Source organism: Lampris incognitus, chromosome 15, assembly GCF_029633865.1.
Source record: "Lampris incognitus isolate fLamInc1 chromosome 15, fLamInc1.hap2, whole genome shotgun sequence".
Classification (NCBI taxonomy): domain Eukaryota; kingdom Metazoa; phylum Chordata; class Actinopteri; order Lampriformes; family Lampridae; genus Lampris; species Lampris incognitus.
In genome coordinates, this window is record NC_079225.1 from 38,595,524 (window position 1) to 38,610,503 (window position 14,980).

Here is a 14,980-nt window from a genome sequence, read left to right on the forward strand (position 1 = left end):
TTAGTTTAGTTTAGTTTATTTATCAGGATCCCCATTAGCTGTGCCCTAAAGCACCGCTAGTCTTACTGGGGTCCACATAAAAACAATACATTTAATACATACATTTAAAACAAGACAGAGAAAAATAAAAACAAAAAATAGCTAAAACCTACATTAAACTTTACAGTACACATAAGTCATCATCCAACAGCAAAGACACATACATAAATCATTCCAATGTACAAACTGTTGAAACCATCCAGGCTATACAGTTCAGTTCAAATCACGCCTTACCCTGTCTTGTGTGTGTGTGTGTGTGTGTGTGTGTGTGTGTGTGTAATATGTGTACGTATGACCATGTATTTTGCATCCTACAAATATAAGATTCCAAGGTGTTTCTTTATTTGCTGTTTAAATATTGATTTCTGTGTCAGTTTAGTCGTTGGCAGCGGTAAGGAATTCCATGCTTTCATTGATCTGTATTCTACCATACGCTTCAGAAAATTAGTGTTTGGCTTAGGAAGTGAAAACCGGCCTTCTGTTGCCTGTCTAGTGGCATATGTAAATGATTCTGAATTGTATTTTAACTGATTGTACTGATATAATGGGGTTTGGTATTGTAAAACCTTCCATATTTAAGATAGAAGTGCAGCATTAATTCTGTCCTCCACTTAACCATTGTAGACAGAAGTGCATCCTGTTGATGTTCGTATTGTATGGACACTGGAGAGCAAGGCGTGCCGCCTTGTTCTGTAGCAACTGGAGTTTGCTTAAATCTTTTTTCATGGCATTCGCCCATATTATTTGGCAATAGTCAAGCTGTGAGAGAACAATAGTGTTTATTACCATTTTAGTCAGTTCTGGTGTAAGGTATTTTCTGCATCACCTTACCACTGCCGATTCCTTACCCATTCTGTTTACAACAATGTCAATGTGTTTTGACCAGGACAGCTTATTATCAAGAATGATGCCCAGGAGCTATGTATGTATACTGCTATGCTCTGTTATGTCCATCTACCTTAGGAATGTATGCAAGTAACCTCAGTGGGTGTTTCTCAATACGGAGTACTCCAAGTATGAACTCCTCATTCTTGAGGAGTACATGTTTGGCAAGTTGAACGTGGGAGTACAAACTTAGAAGGAAACAGCATGTAGAAAACTTGGTGTGATTTGAGATGAGAGGGACTTGCCATATTGTGCAATGCTCTGAGTTAGTGTGGTTTCCTATAGCTCCAAAAAAGTGAACAAATTTTGAAGTTGGCATTACTTTTCCAAAAAGTGTATATGTTTCATATCTACACTGGTAGTTTCTCACCAGATTTTCCCAGGTGAATTTGGTGATAAAATAAAAGCCGGAATGCTAATATTATAATTTATTGTTGTGGTCTTTGCTTTCCTCTTCCATTGCTGTTAAAGGACCGCACCATTGTTTTAGCTGAGTTACTGCAAATCACTTATAATTTGAATTATTCCTGAACGTCTTCCAAAGCGTGCTGTAGTTTTTTAGATTTTTTTTTCTGAGTTTTTACTACCTTCCATGCCGCCATTGGTTAAGCCCGTTGAGGCAAATTTGTAATTTGTGATAATGGGCTATACAAATAAAATTGAATGACTTGACTTTCCATTCGTTTCAGTATGGTCTGAAAATTAACTTGCAGAGAATTGAAACTTGCTTAATATAGGTAATCCATCACAGTGAATGTTTAGTTGCCTTTATTTCTTGTGAAAGTGATATTATTATTGCAGTATAATGCAGTTGAAACACCAGCTTCATTTGAGAAGCTTGCCATAGCTTTCAATTGCATTAGTCCATCAAGAAAACATAACTTGGTAGAGGAATGAAAAGGTGGCAAGAAAAATCACATGGCTAAGTACTGAAAACACTCGAAATCCATGTAGAGGCAAGACAAAGAACTAGGCCAACAATGCATCTGAACATGATGCACTTTAGTTAAACTACTAAGTCTGCCCAGTGGGTTGGATGGTTTTGCAGGAGTTATCCAACCATTGTTCCTTTTTTGTACTTTTTCTTAACTGAGGTCTTTTTTTTTCTTTTTTTTTTGTTAACCTAAACTGCATGTTGTCTTTCCCTCTATTTTCATGTCAGAGAATGCTTCATTTACATTTTAAAATCACTAAAGTTTTATTGCGTGGGAAAAAAATACTTGGCCCTCAGACCTCACTACAGGATTTGGTTTCAGAATTTGACAACGGGGATTTTCACTCTTCTTCACAAGTTTGAAGGTCTGATTTTTGCAGCAATTCATTCATTCTTAGTCTTATGCACTGCACCTTTCTTATTAGCTGTCTAAAGTGGACTGCCATGATGCACTGGAGATGATTTGTAACCTTGAATCAGAGGGGGATGACAGCGCGGCCTTCAGCTTATGCTCCGCCTTCCTGACCCGCCAGCTTCTTCAAGGAGACGCCTATTGTTCTTGGTAAGAGGACCAAAGGTAGCTCCATTTGAAGCCTGTTTTATGTGAAATGTGACCAAAACAAAAGTGTTTGTGATTTCCAACCTACTGGGTGAAAGCTGATTTATACACAAAATATATCTCCATTTACACAACTGTTGCTCCTTTATTGGTTTAAGGTGTCTAACAGTATAAATCTTTTAATTTGTCCCCATATCTTAAACGTGCCCTTTAAAAGCACCCTTTTAAAGGGACATAATCTGTACAACCTCAACAGCTTGCCTTATGTCCTCAGTGTGTCCTGTGATATCCTAAGGCTTATTTTGACATGAATAAAAAACAAATTGCTTGAATATTTCGAATGGTGTCGCGATGACTTTCTGTTTGTGAATATACTCGATTTACTATACATTTATCAAGGAACACATGGCTTGACTTGGATGCCAGAGCCACAGATAGCTTAAAGCCCATTCAAGGCCTGAGATGATACTGTTTTATGAAAAAAAATGTTGCCTCGTTTCACCTTTTTCTTTTCAAGTTATGCTCCCCAAACTCGCGCATTGTTACACAAGTGGCTAAAATCAGATTAACGATGAAATTTGTCTGTCCCGTTATGTCTGTATTTCTTTACCCCAAATTTTTATTTCCTCCTCACCAGGGAGCTCACATTGTTCTGGAGCAAACTGCTCAAACGGCTGGAGCCCTCAGAGCAGGCCTTCCTGGAAAGATGCCGGCAGATGTCCATATTGTCCAAAACTGTGTTTCACCTACTGTTTCTCATCAAGGTCATTCAGTCAGAGGTCAGTAAACAGTCAGATGATATGTCTGTTATACCTGTGGTATACAGGCAATGACAAAAAAATTGAACACTCTGGTGTTTGTAGTCGAATCTCTAGGATTGTGTTCTCTTTCAGGATGATTATGGGGAAAATTTGAATGATAGTGCATTGTACTGATAAGTCCTGCTTTCTGGTTGTAGTTGTGTTCATCAGTGAAGTCAGCTGGTATAGTGTTGGGCTGGAAAGTAAACATATATATATATGCACAGAACTCCATGACACATAATTAAATACCACTGATGATGTATAGTGATAAGTCTGGTCATTCATTTGGTCATTTTAAAGTAGCCTCAAAGAGTCAGTCTGTACCTACATTTGAGACTACTACATGTGAATTGTCATATACAGGGGTGCATATGACTGGTAAGTACTTAATTATGCATGCATGCACTGTCTATATGCCAAAGTTTCACACCCAGTCAGGATTCCACTCCTGTTTGTGCACATGCACACTAAGAATCTCTGACAGTGTGTTTTAGCTACAGTGGTCTCGTTTTCTTTGCTTTCCCCTACTCATTCTGTTCCTGTTGCTTTTGATACCTATAGTCTAGTACTTGAAGGGGTGCACAGTAGAGTTCAGAATGTGTCATCAGAATAAAATTTAGGTAGATGGATCGATGGGTGTCGCAAACATATACACATTCAAAAACTAAACGAGATTCTCCTGTGAAGGTACCCTATTTATCATTAACTCATCATGCTAGGGAGCCTTTTAGAGAAAACATCCAAATGAGCCATGTACTTCCAAAATATGTTTTTATTTCAGTGAAAAAAGAGAACAGCAGAGCGCTGAAGCAAAGAAAATACTATTGCAGCCTGCATAGCGGAGAAAATTCTTAGGGTTCTTTCACACTAGAGCTTTTAGTGCAGACCAGAGTCCAATTGAGCCATTAGTTCGGTTTGTTTGGTTGATGTGAAAGCTGTTTTCCGAACTCAGGTGCACCCCAAGGGACTGTTCCTCACATATTGATGATGTAAATGGACCAGGGTTCACAACCAAATAACATAATGGTGAAAAGAGATCGGGGGGAGGGGGGAATAATCGCACTCAAGTTCGGACCAGCAAAACTGATGTGAACATGAGTGGAATAATTGCGAAGAGTAAAATTTCCAACACCTGTGCAAGCATACCTGCGTACCAGTTATGTGCACCTGTGGTCATATAATGGTCAGACAAAGATATTGACAGTGCAATGCTCACTTCTTTGGTTTGTCATTCAAAAGTGATATTAACAAATCTAAATGCAGTCATTTACTCACCAGCAGGTGACCAGACATGATATGGATAACTTGTTTTATCCTGAAACTCTTGATTGGCTGGTCGGTGATGTTTGATGTCACCTACTGTTACCTGCAAATTTAAAGTTTGTGTATTTCTTTCCATGCACATTTCACTACAAATGACACGTACTCCTATTTGCTTTACAGATTGACAACATTGGACTACCAGTGTGCATCGAAATGTGCATAAGGGCTTTGCAGATGGAATCAAATGATGGAAACACCAAGGCCTCTGTCTGTAAAACCGTTTCCTGTTTACTTCCTGCTGACCTGGAAGTCAAGCGAGCTTGCCAGCTGACAGAGTTCCTCCTGGAGCCCACAGTGGACTCCTATTATGCTGTAGAAACTCTTTACAATGAACCTGATCAAAAGCTTGAGGAAGAGAACATGCCAGTGCCCAACTCGCTACGCTGTGAACTTCTACTGGTTTTTAAGACCCAGTGGCCTTTTGATCCAGAGTTCTGGGACTGGAAAACCCTGAAACGCCATTGTTTAGCCCTCATGGGTGAGGAGGCCTCAATAGTTTCATCCATTGACTTGCTAAATGACTGTGAGAGCCCAGGGGACCTTGAGGCACTCAGTCAAGAAGGGTTCAGGGATGTTACAGACTGCTTTGTCAATGCCACTAATGAGCTAAAGGAAATCAAAGACAAGAGGCTAAAAAACAGAGAAGCAAAGAAACTGAGAGAAAAGGGTTTCATATCTGCCAGATTTAGAAACTGGCAGGCATATATGCAGTACTGTGTTTTGTGTGACAAGGAGTTTCTGGGTCACCGGATTGTACGCCATGCACAGACTCATTACAAAGGTGGAATCTATAGCTGCCCAATATGTGTTGAGACCTTTACCTCAAAAGACACATTGGTTCCCCATGTAGCTTCACATGTGAAACAGTCTTCCAAGGAAAGGTTGACTGCAATGAAAACCAATATGAAACTGGCTAACCCCAAAACAACTGCTCCAGTTATCGCAGCACTGAAGACCAAGACAGAAAATCAGCTTTATGCAAAGGACAATAGTGATTTACAAGGGCATAATGTAGGATCAACACACACAGTCCAATCCAGAGAAGCAGGATTTAAGGTGGAAAGCAGTGAGGTAAATATATGCCCTGTTGGAAACTGCAGAAAGAGCTTCAAATATTTAAAGAACCTACTAGCGCATGTTAGGGCTCATGGGGACAATGAGGAGGCAAAGTGTTACCTTGAAATGCAGAGCAAAAAGGTTGCTTGTCAGTACTGTCGTCGTCAGTTTGTTAATGTCACTCACCTTAATGATCATTTGCAAGTCCACTGTGGCACAAAACCTTACATTTGCATACAGTTGAACTGTAAGGCCAGTTTCCTGTCTAATTCAGAGCTCCTCGTACATAGGAAGGAACATGCTGTATTTAGAGCCAGATGCATGTTTCCAAACTGCGGAAAGATTTTTAATGAAGCCTTCCAACTATATGATCATGAGGCACGGCATTATAAAACATTTACCTGTAAAGTCCCTGACTGTGGAAAGGTTTTCCATTCTCAAACTCAGCTGGATCTGCACCAGAAGGAACATGCTACTAAAGAGACAGAAAGCCCAGCTTCTGGGCAACAGACTTCCCTAGATTCAGACCTCGGGCCTTCACTGATAGAACGAATGCTCTCGGATCTCACTCCCCTCACACAGGAGTTCTCCCAGGACTCAGAGAATTGTATCACAGAAAGCCCCAATCAACTGGACCCTGAAAGGGTAGCAAATTCCATTGAGAGCTTTCTAACATCATCTTCTCAAGATCCTGTGGAAACTTTGGGACAATATACCACCAAAAGTGAGCCCAGTCAGACACAATGTTCAGATAATCCTGTTATTCAGCCCTCCATGGATTCTAATTTCTTTGACCCAAAAAGACATGGAGATAGCTCTGAGGGTCATTCATTTGGTTATTTAAGTGCAGCTACACAAAGTCAAATTGTACCGTCTTTTGAAGCTGCTACAAGTGACTTGTCACATACCTGTCATACAAATGCAGTGCAAGGCCATCCACAGGTGTTTTCTGGCAATGAAAATGCCGGGTCGATGATGTACAACTCTGACTGTAACATATCATTGCCGGAACACTTCCAGGTCCTGTGTGCTGACAACCTGCTAGCGGCAGGCCCTTCCCAGAATAGCATACCTACACCTGTGTCACAACCACTTCCACCAGTAGTAACCCCCTTGCCACCCTCTGGAAATAGAACCGAGAACTCAGTGATATACTTGAATAATTCAGCTCCCCCTGCAGGTGAGAAGGAGCGACATCACTGTGCATTTGAAACATGCACAAGGCACTACAGCTCTTATAGAAGTGTTACCAAGCACATGAAAGCTGTTCACCCAGAATTCTATGATCAATGGAAACTGGCCAAGAGAAACAACAAGCCATCACGGGTTGCACCATTGAGCATGCCGTCTGTCGTCAATCCAAACTCTGTTGAGCCACTTCAGAACCAACAAGGCAATGGCATCTTGATGCAAAGTGTTCAGCGACAGAACACTATCCATCCACCACTATATCCAAACATGGTTGGGAGTTCAAACTATGCTGCCATGCCTTCCCATCCCCTACCTATACAAAACCAGAATGGCCCTATACTCATGGAAAATATCTTAAATCCAATTGTTCTCTCTCAGTTAGGAAGCTCTCATACCGTATTACCAGGTCAAGTAGCAACAACTGAGCAATGGCATTCAACACCTGAAAATGGACAAATTCCAAACTCCTCCCAGGTCTATCCGTCTAACATACAAATGCTTCCACAAACGGATTCTCCTGGTGACGCACTGTCACTCTGTATTCCATCATGCCCTAATATGGGATCCAGTGTGAGCAGATCAACAGAGCCCCTGCCATCACCACAGATTGAAAACAGGTCCCAGTCTTTGCTGCCCTCTTACATGAACAGTACAAAAGGTTTATCTCATCAAGTAGGAGATTGTCTTCAACACTATACATCACAAGCACTAAGCAATTCTGTCTCGAATCCCGTAGCCCTAGAAACAACAACAAAGACAACGCATTTAATGCAACCTATGCAGTCAGATTTGACACCCTCAAGTTGCACACGCCAAGCAAACCGTAAAAGAGAAAATAATGTCACTTCTGAAAACTGTCCTGCAGCTCCAAAGCGAAGAAACAGTAGAACCAAGTGGCCTGCCATTATTAGAAATAACAAATTTATTTGTTGCAGGTGTTATAGAGAATTTACCAGTCCTAAGTCCCTTGGGGGCCATCTGTCCAAGCGTTCACATTGCAAACCATTTAATGAGCCAGTTCAAGGTGCAGAGTTGCCTGTTTCATTTCTTGAGTTCCTCAATTCAGAGCAGACGGTGAACAACTCTCAGCCACAGTCATCTTATCCCTCTGCAGTATATCAGGAGACACCTTGTCAGTCGGTTACAAGTGGTTCAACAAGCCCAAAAGATTTTGCCCCACCTATTTATTCCCAAGCTGATTTGCCATCATTTGGCAATGAGGAACCAAATGATGATATTCTTAAGCAAATCATGGCTGATGCAGATATGGCTGATCTGTTTGAGCCACCAGCTGTTACTCAGCAGATGTTCCAAAATCCATGTGGTCCCTATGGAGCTGTTGAGCATTTGCCAGAGAGATCAGTCATCCAGCACACTGGCAACATCCAGATGAGGAAGGAGGATGAATCTTACACATCTCATTACCCTCAGTCTTGTGTAGCTGCATTTACTAGTAATGACTTCCCTGACCCACTTCTTTCTCAGATCCTGTCAGACGGCTCACCTGCTGGCCCTCATAGTAACCTTCCCAAAAACGAGGTTAACTCTGGAGGGGTGATCAGCACTGGGCACCTCTCAGCAATGAAAGGGGTGACACCAGATATCATCTCAAATCTGGGGAAGCAGGCACCCTGCCCTGATTCCCAGCAGGGTCCAGCATCAACAAATGACAGTCAAGCTGAGACACAGAAGAAGGGTGCCAAACAAAATGTGAAGAAGAAATTGCGGGAGCAGATTTTGGCTGGGGACTTTCAACGTAGAAAAACTTTACGTCATACAGTCAACGCTGACCCTAACACCATTTCCAAAAGTCCGGTGTCATTTGGTCCAGCATTACATATTTCAAAAAACAGTGGACAGCATCAAATCCCTGAAGATTCAAAGAATGGCACAACTGCTGGGGAACACACTATTCAAACAAACTTCGTAACCACTCCTGCCTCCCCTGATGATATTCAGCAACTGCTGAACACAGAGAGTTTTACTCATTTCAGAGAACCCTCAACCCCGTGTGAGATACTAACCCCAATCAGCATAGTTGCAAATGATGGAGATATTGAGCCTACTCAGTCATCTGCAAGCCCACAACAATGGATCATAGAAATTCAGAGTGCATTTGAAAAGCTTGACTTGGTCAGAGAGACCTCTGGTCAGACATCCTCCTCCATGACACCAGTTGGCAATAATGTGCGCAGTGAGACAGAGTCAGCAAAGGTCAATTCCCTTACCACAGTTTTCTCCGCATTTGTCAAGCCGTTTGCTTGTGAAAATGACAACTGCACATTTAGGTCCATGTCAGCGGATGCCCTTTTTAAACATCTCATCAGAAATCACAATTACTCACTTCCCATGATAAATTCTTTTAAAAAAAGATATGGTAAATTTGCCCCTTTCAGCTGCCAAAAATGCAGTAAAGCATTTACCCGTAATTCAAACCTCCGCGCTCATTATCTGTCAGCTCACAGATTGTCTTTTGACGAAATAGCATCTCTAGACATAAAGAGCAAGCTGGCCAGAGCTGTGAGAAATCCCCGTTACCAAAAACAGCCAATCAGTGGTGGAAACCCAGCTCCAGTGGCTTGTGATAGTATGCCTTCTCATTCGTTAACACAGGAGGGCATGCCTCCATATTCACATCGAGATGCAAATAAAAAAGAATATCCATCACCAGCTTTTGGACAGAATTCCAGCACAAGCTTAAAGAAGCAGAGATTGCATGATGACAATCACTCCACAGGAATTCATCCCCTACAAACAGTTGCCATGCACAATCAAGATTTGGCATCCACACTGAAGCCACAAGGCTACACAGAGGTTTTATCACCCCTGCAAGAAGGCCCTGGTGCAGAACAATTGTCAGATAGACAGCATAGACCCCTCTCTAAAAGCCCAACTCATTTGCCTGCGCAACAAGCTGCAGCCCATTCACAGAAAGTGTCAACTGTGACTACCCAAGATATCTCTGCTCCCCCTCAAGCTAGTGTGCCTGAGTCTCCAGACAAACAATCCAACATCAACAAGCAGAACTTGGTAAAAATGAACTTTGAGAATCCAAACTTAGAAGTAACTAAGAAGGCAAAAGAGAAAAAACAAGAGTCAAATAATGGCTTTAACCCCTACAGACCTTATCGCTGCGTACATCAAGGATGTGTAGCAGCCTTTACAATCCAGCACAATTTAATTCTCCACTATAGAGCCATTCATCAAACTGCTCTGTCAGCACTGGGGGTAAACAAAGAGCTGGATCAACCTGAGGCACTGAATGAGTCAAAAGACCATGAAGAGGAGGAACCTGAGAGTGAGATCAACCAGGTCTCAGAATTCAGATGCCAGGAGAAGGACTGTTCACGAGTTTTCCAACAATTTCCCAGCCTTTTGCAGCATTACCTCCAGCTCCACAAATTCAGCTTGGAAAAGGTTGGTGTTCTCCTTTCCCACATCAACCTCGGCAGGTTTGCTTGCGATCAGCAGGGATGTACAGCATCTTTTACTGCTTTCTGGAAGTACATTGGACACATCAAAGAAAAGCATGAGAATGTGCAACTCTCAAAACCTGAACAGACAAACACGCTATTCAGGTGTGATGTTGAAGGGTGTGACCGCACATACACCACAAAGTCCAACTTGCTCAGACATACGATGAAAAAGCATCTTGAATTTTACCAGTTAAAACTGATGAATGAGCAGATAACAAAAGAGGACGTGAAGCCGAACTCCAAGAGCTTGCACTACCAAATTAACAAGACAAGCAACGGCAAAGAGAACATTGAGAGCAATAAAAAGATCTTGCAGAAGGGAAGTGACAAAAGGAGAGTCGACAAGGCAAAAAGCAATCACTGGACTCAATATGGAAAGCCCTCTTTAAAATCTAAAGAAGAGGCATCTGCAATGTGCACAAAAAAATTTACTCTGCAGTACCCCTGTTTGATAAAGGGTTGCGAATCTGTTATGAATTCAGAGCGAAGCGTCATTAAACATTACATAGGACATGGGCTCCCGGAGAAGTACTTGGAGGAGCAAAGGAGCCACTTCATATTCTGCAAAAAGCTTGCCAGACACAGGTGTCATTCAAACCAGAGTGATGACTCCAAATCTGATACCACCGATCTGTCAGAGACTGAAGATGTAGACAACACTGCCATAGAAGTAAGCAAGTATGAATATTCCAAGCCTGTCTTGCGTAAAAGAGTTACCACGGGGATCTATGCCAGCAAACAGTCAAATGACGAAAGTTCAGAACCCAGTTCTGACAACTCTGTAGTGATCAAACGCAAAAGGGGGCGTCCGCGAAAGCTGATCGAAAAAATTGTGAAACGCAAGAGGATGCCGAGGTCGTCAAGAGGTCACGTTGTTTATCACAGGGATGAAGAATCGGACTCCTCGTCCTGCCCTGCCATGATACAGGAGGACAAGACTGAGCAGAGTGCTCCCTTAACAGCTTTTAAACCCATGGGATTTGAAATGTCTTTCTTGAAATTCTTGGAACAATCCAACCAATCGGTATATCACTTGAAGAGGAAAATGGAGGTGCCAGGAATATTAAAACAGACATCCAGTTCATATTCACACACCAAAGAAACCTGGGTTGAGTTCAGCAACCGTCAAAATTTAAAATCTCTGGATAAGGTTAGAATTATTGTTGATGGGGCCTATTCAGATGTCACTGAGCTACTGCTGAAACAATTGCAGGATATGCGACCCACAGTGATATTGGAAAAAAATGACTAGCATTTTAATTTTGTTCTTTTCTTTTACAATAGCATCTCAGGAGTTGAAAGAAAGGCTCTTGCTGCAGACTGGTATTTAAAATTATTCAAAGGCAATGAGTTTTGAAAATATTCTTTATTGTTGGCTCTGTAAAATTGCCGTCTTTTTATAGAAAGTTGTATAGCATGTTTGTATTTAAGGACTACTAAATCAACTGAAAGTCATGAAAATGGTGAAGAAAGCCAAACTGGACACCGATTTGATATATATCCCTATGGGACTACTCTTAGACAAATTGACACTCAAATGAAATATGATAATGTGTAAAGTATGACTTGAAGATGCGGAAAATTGTGATTGTGTGTGTATATACTGTTTTGAATCAACTACTGCCACCAGCAGTCTTAATATAATTTAATAATACAGACCTTTCTCCTATTTTGCTGCTTTTAATCGGTTTTTCAACTGTGCAAGTTGTATTTGATTCTGATAGGTTTGACACCACCCAGTTTCTAAATGTACCTTATTTAGTCCAGGAAGATTGAGTAAGTTGGTGACCGTGAATAAACCTCTCCCAACTTCAAATGTTTTGAAAATTAGGCTTGTGATTAAGACAGTGAACAACAGACTCAAGATATGTTGGACCCTATAGGATACTTTTTCTCTTTTTTTTTTATTTACTTAAGATTACAAAAAATAATACCAATATTCATCTAGAATAATATCAAGTGTGAGCGCAGGCCCGGGCCGAGCTGTTTTTGGGGGCCCCCCCAAAAAACATAAAAGTCATGTCCATCTTTGCCATTTCATTTCTTCACTTTAAGTCACAACTCAAGTCACATTTACTCATCGAGCACAGTTAACAACCACCGTTAACCAAAGTGTTGTACAATAAAACATTTCAAGTGATTAAGGCGTTGTACAGCTGCTTAGTACTTTGGTGTCTGGTGTAGGGACAGTTTCTTATTCATGATTGCTAACCGGACTGTGTTGACCATGGAGAAGGTAAATCTGGATTTTGAAAAAAAAAAAAATTAAAAGTAACCAAAGAAAAAATGCCAAATCAAATGGTATAGAGGATGTGTTTCAAATCAGGGTGTGCTCAAAGCTCAGTTGAAGGCATAATTTAATTCAGTTGTCCTTAATATGTGTGATTGCCAACATGGAACGTAATGACAATACACATAGTATATTTGACCATATCATTTTAATTGGCTGCATATTAGCAGTTAAATGACAAGAGTATCAAATTACTGTTTTAGATGGCCAATGGGTAGATTGGAAAAAAGCAACTTTACTGCCATCGCTCAGTGCACATGTGTGCAGGACAACGAAATGTGGAATTGCATGTTCAGAATAATGCAAATTGTCATCATATAAACAAAGTGCAAGGAGGCATGAAGTGCTAGTAATGCTACAACAAATACTAATACTACTGATATAGTCAGCATGTTATTTACATGACGCAGGCAGAGCAGGAGATTCATACAGGGTAACGATGCAAGAGCTAACAATGATGGTTGATATAATTTGTTATAAACTTGTTGCAAGAGTAGATACACTACAGGGGTGCAGCCGAGGAGGGGTCGGGTGGGTTGTTCGGCCTACCCCAAAAAACAAGTCTTATAACGCCAACTAAAGCATATTCAGTGAAACCAAACAGCAGGTACCTTGGGAACAAAACTACCATGATGCTTTTTAACCTGAAAAGCCCATCATTTGGTAAGGTATTTATAAATATAAGGTGTAGTTTATTTGTAGCCATGGCAGGTCAAAGGCCGGCTGATGTCAGGTATCCTGTGCTAGGAGGGGGGGGAGTCTGCATTTTAAGGGGGGGGGGGCTCCATCCCATTCGGTGGACTGAACAGCCTTGCACTCTGACACCTAGTCACGATTTACAGCAATGTCCAGATGTTACCTCCGCTAGGCGGTAGCGTGGATGACAGCCTGATCTCTTGTCATTTCATGTCAGACTTGGTCGCTTTCGTGCGAGGGTCAGTGGCGCCCCCAAGGGGTGGCCAGGGGTGGCCACGGCCACCCTGATACTATCCCTGGCCCCCCCGCTGGCCCCCCCAGCCACGAGTCGCATATGCAGAATATGCTTCTGATTATGGATAATATGCTTATATCTGATGTTTTGCATTAGGTGCTGTTCATTTAAATCAATAATGTATATTTTTCTTAACTCTCATATTGACAGTTTTCAACTAGCCTATACAGTATACCACAGCAGCATCATAGAATTCCCGAAATTTGGTCATGGCTTTTGCTTTTGGTGTGCCACCCCAAGATTTTCAGTGGCCCCATTTGCCCCCCCCCTATGAAACATTTCTGGGGGCGCCACTGGCGAGGGGTCCGCCTTGGAGGCTGCACATCCACAGACTGACTGGCAAAACTAAGGTTGTTTTTTTTTAGCTTGCTTATTAACTTTTTTTTCATATTTCCTGTTCAATCGACTTGGGCGCGGCGTAAAAGTCTTATACTGGTAGGGAAAACACTGTCCGTGTATTTCCCTTATCTGCCGGTAGGGGGGAAAGAGTTTGTCGCCAAGTTCGAAGACCGGAGCAGGGGAGAGCGCGGTAGAGATCTGCACCCCGCTGAGTGCACCCTAGTTTATCTATTTATTTTAACACTAGAACGACCGGGATTTCACTCCTACCTAAAACGACAATATGCGGTCGAAATGACCACCGGTTTTTAAACTCCATATTCTGTAAAGATAAATAGCCAATTGAGCTAACATTGCATGTTTTAGTATGTCTGTTAGGAAATTACTGACACCAAAATTAACATTTTAACAACTATAATACTGTAACGTGCATGGGTAAGTCGAGACATTGGTCCTTGACAAACGGGTCGGACCCTTTAGTCGACTGGTTAACGCTCGCGGAGTGGGAGATACGGGTTCGCGTCCCGGCTGTGGCGGTTCCCTGGCTGCCCCTCAAATTCGCTACATTGGTGTCAAAAGTGGGATGGTGAGACCGTGAGGTCATCGGAAGCGCGTGCGCCTAGAGGTGTGAGGGAGTTGATATGCTGAAGGAGGGGGGGGTAGTGTAACGTGCATGGATAAGTAGACACGTTGGTCCTTGGCTAACGGATCGGACCCATTAGTCGACTGGTTAACGTTGTCGCTTGCGGAGTGGTAGATACGGGTTCGCGTCCCGGCTGTGGTGGTTCCCGACAGCCCCCCGAATTCGTTGCAATACTATTTTCAAACTTCAGAGAGACATGGTCGAACTTCCATATGCACTTGTGAACTTCCGTCCATAGGGTCAGTGGTGTGTCAGGAAGGGCATCCGACGTAAAATTTTGCCAGATCTTTTTTTTTTTATTCGATTATACAATATACAGTTATTGGATGAACAGCAGGATATAAAGGACAAAGCATACACATAAAGGGAAAGAAGGAAAAAAAAAGAAAAGAAATATACAATGGCTCGGGGTCTCATCTCAACAGTTACGGAGGCAAAAATACATTTTCAT

General features: G+C 41.9%; 1 protein-coding gene across 1 annotated transcript in view; it reads left to right on the plus strand.

The window, feature by feature from the left end:
* The window catches only part of znf292b (zinc finger protein 292b), a 45,724-nt gene extending 33,176 nt beyond the window's left edge, over positions 1–12,548 (plus strand). The window contains exons 6-8 of the mRNA XM_056294215.1: positions 2,284–2,420; positions 3,055–3,196; positions 4,664–12,548. Coding sequence (XP_056150190.1) covers positions 2,284–2,420; positions 3,055–3,196; positions 4,664–11,518 — 7,134 coding nt within the window. The 3' untranslated portion in view covers positions 11,519–12,548. The remainder of the gene's footprint in view (positions 1–2,283; positions 2,421–3,054; positions 3,197–4,663) is intronic.
* The last annotated feature ends 2,432 nt before the right edge of the window (positions 12,549–14,980 follow it).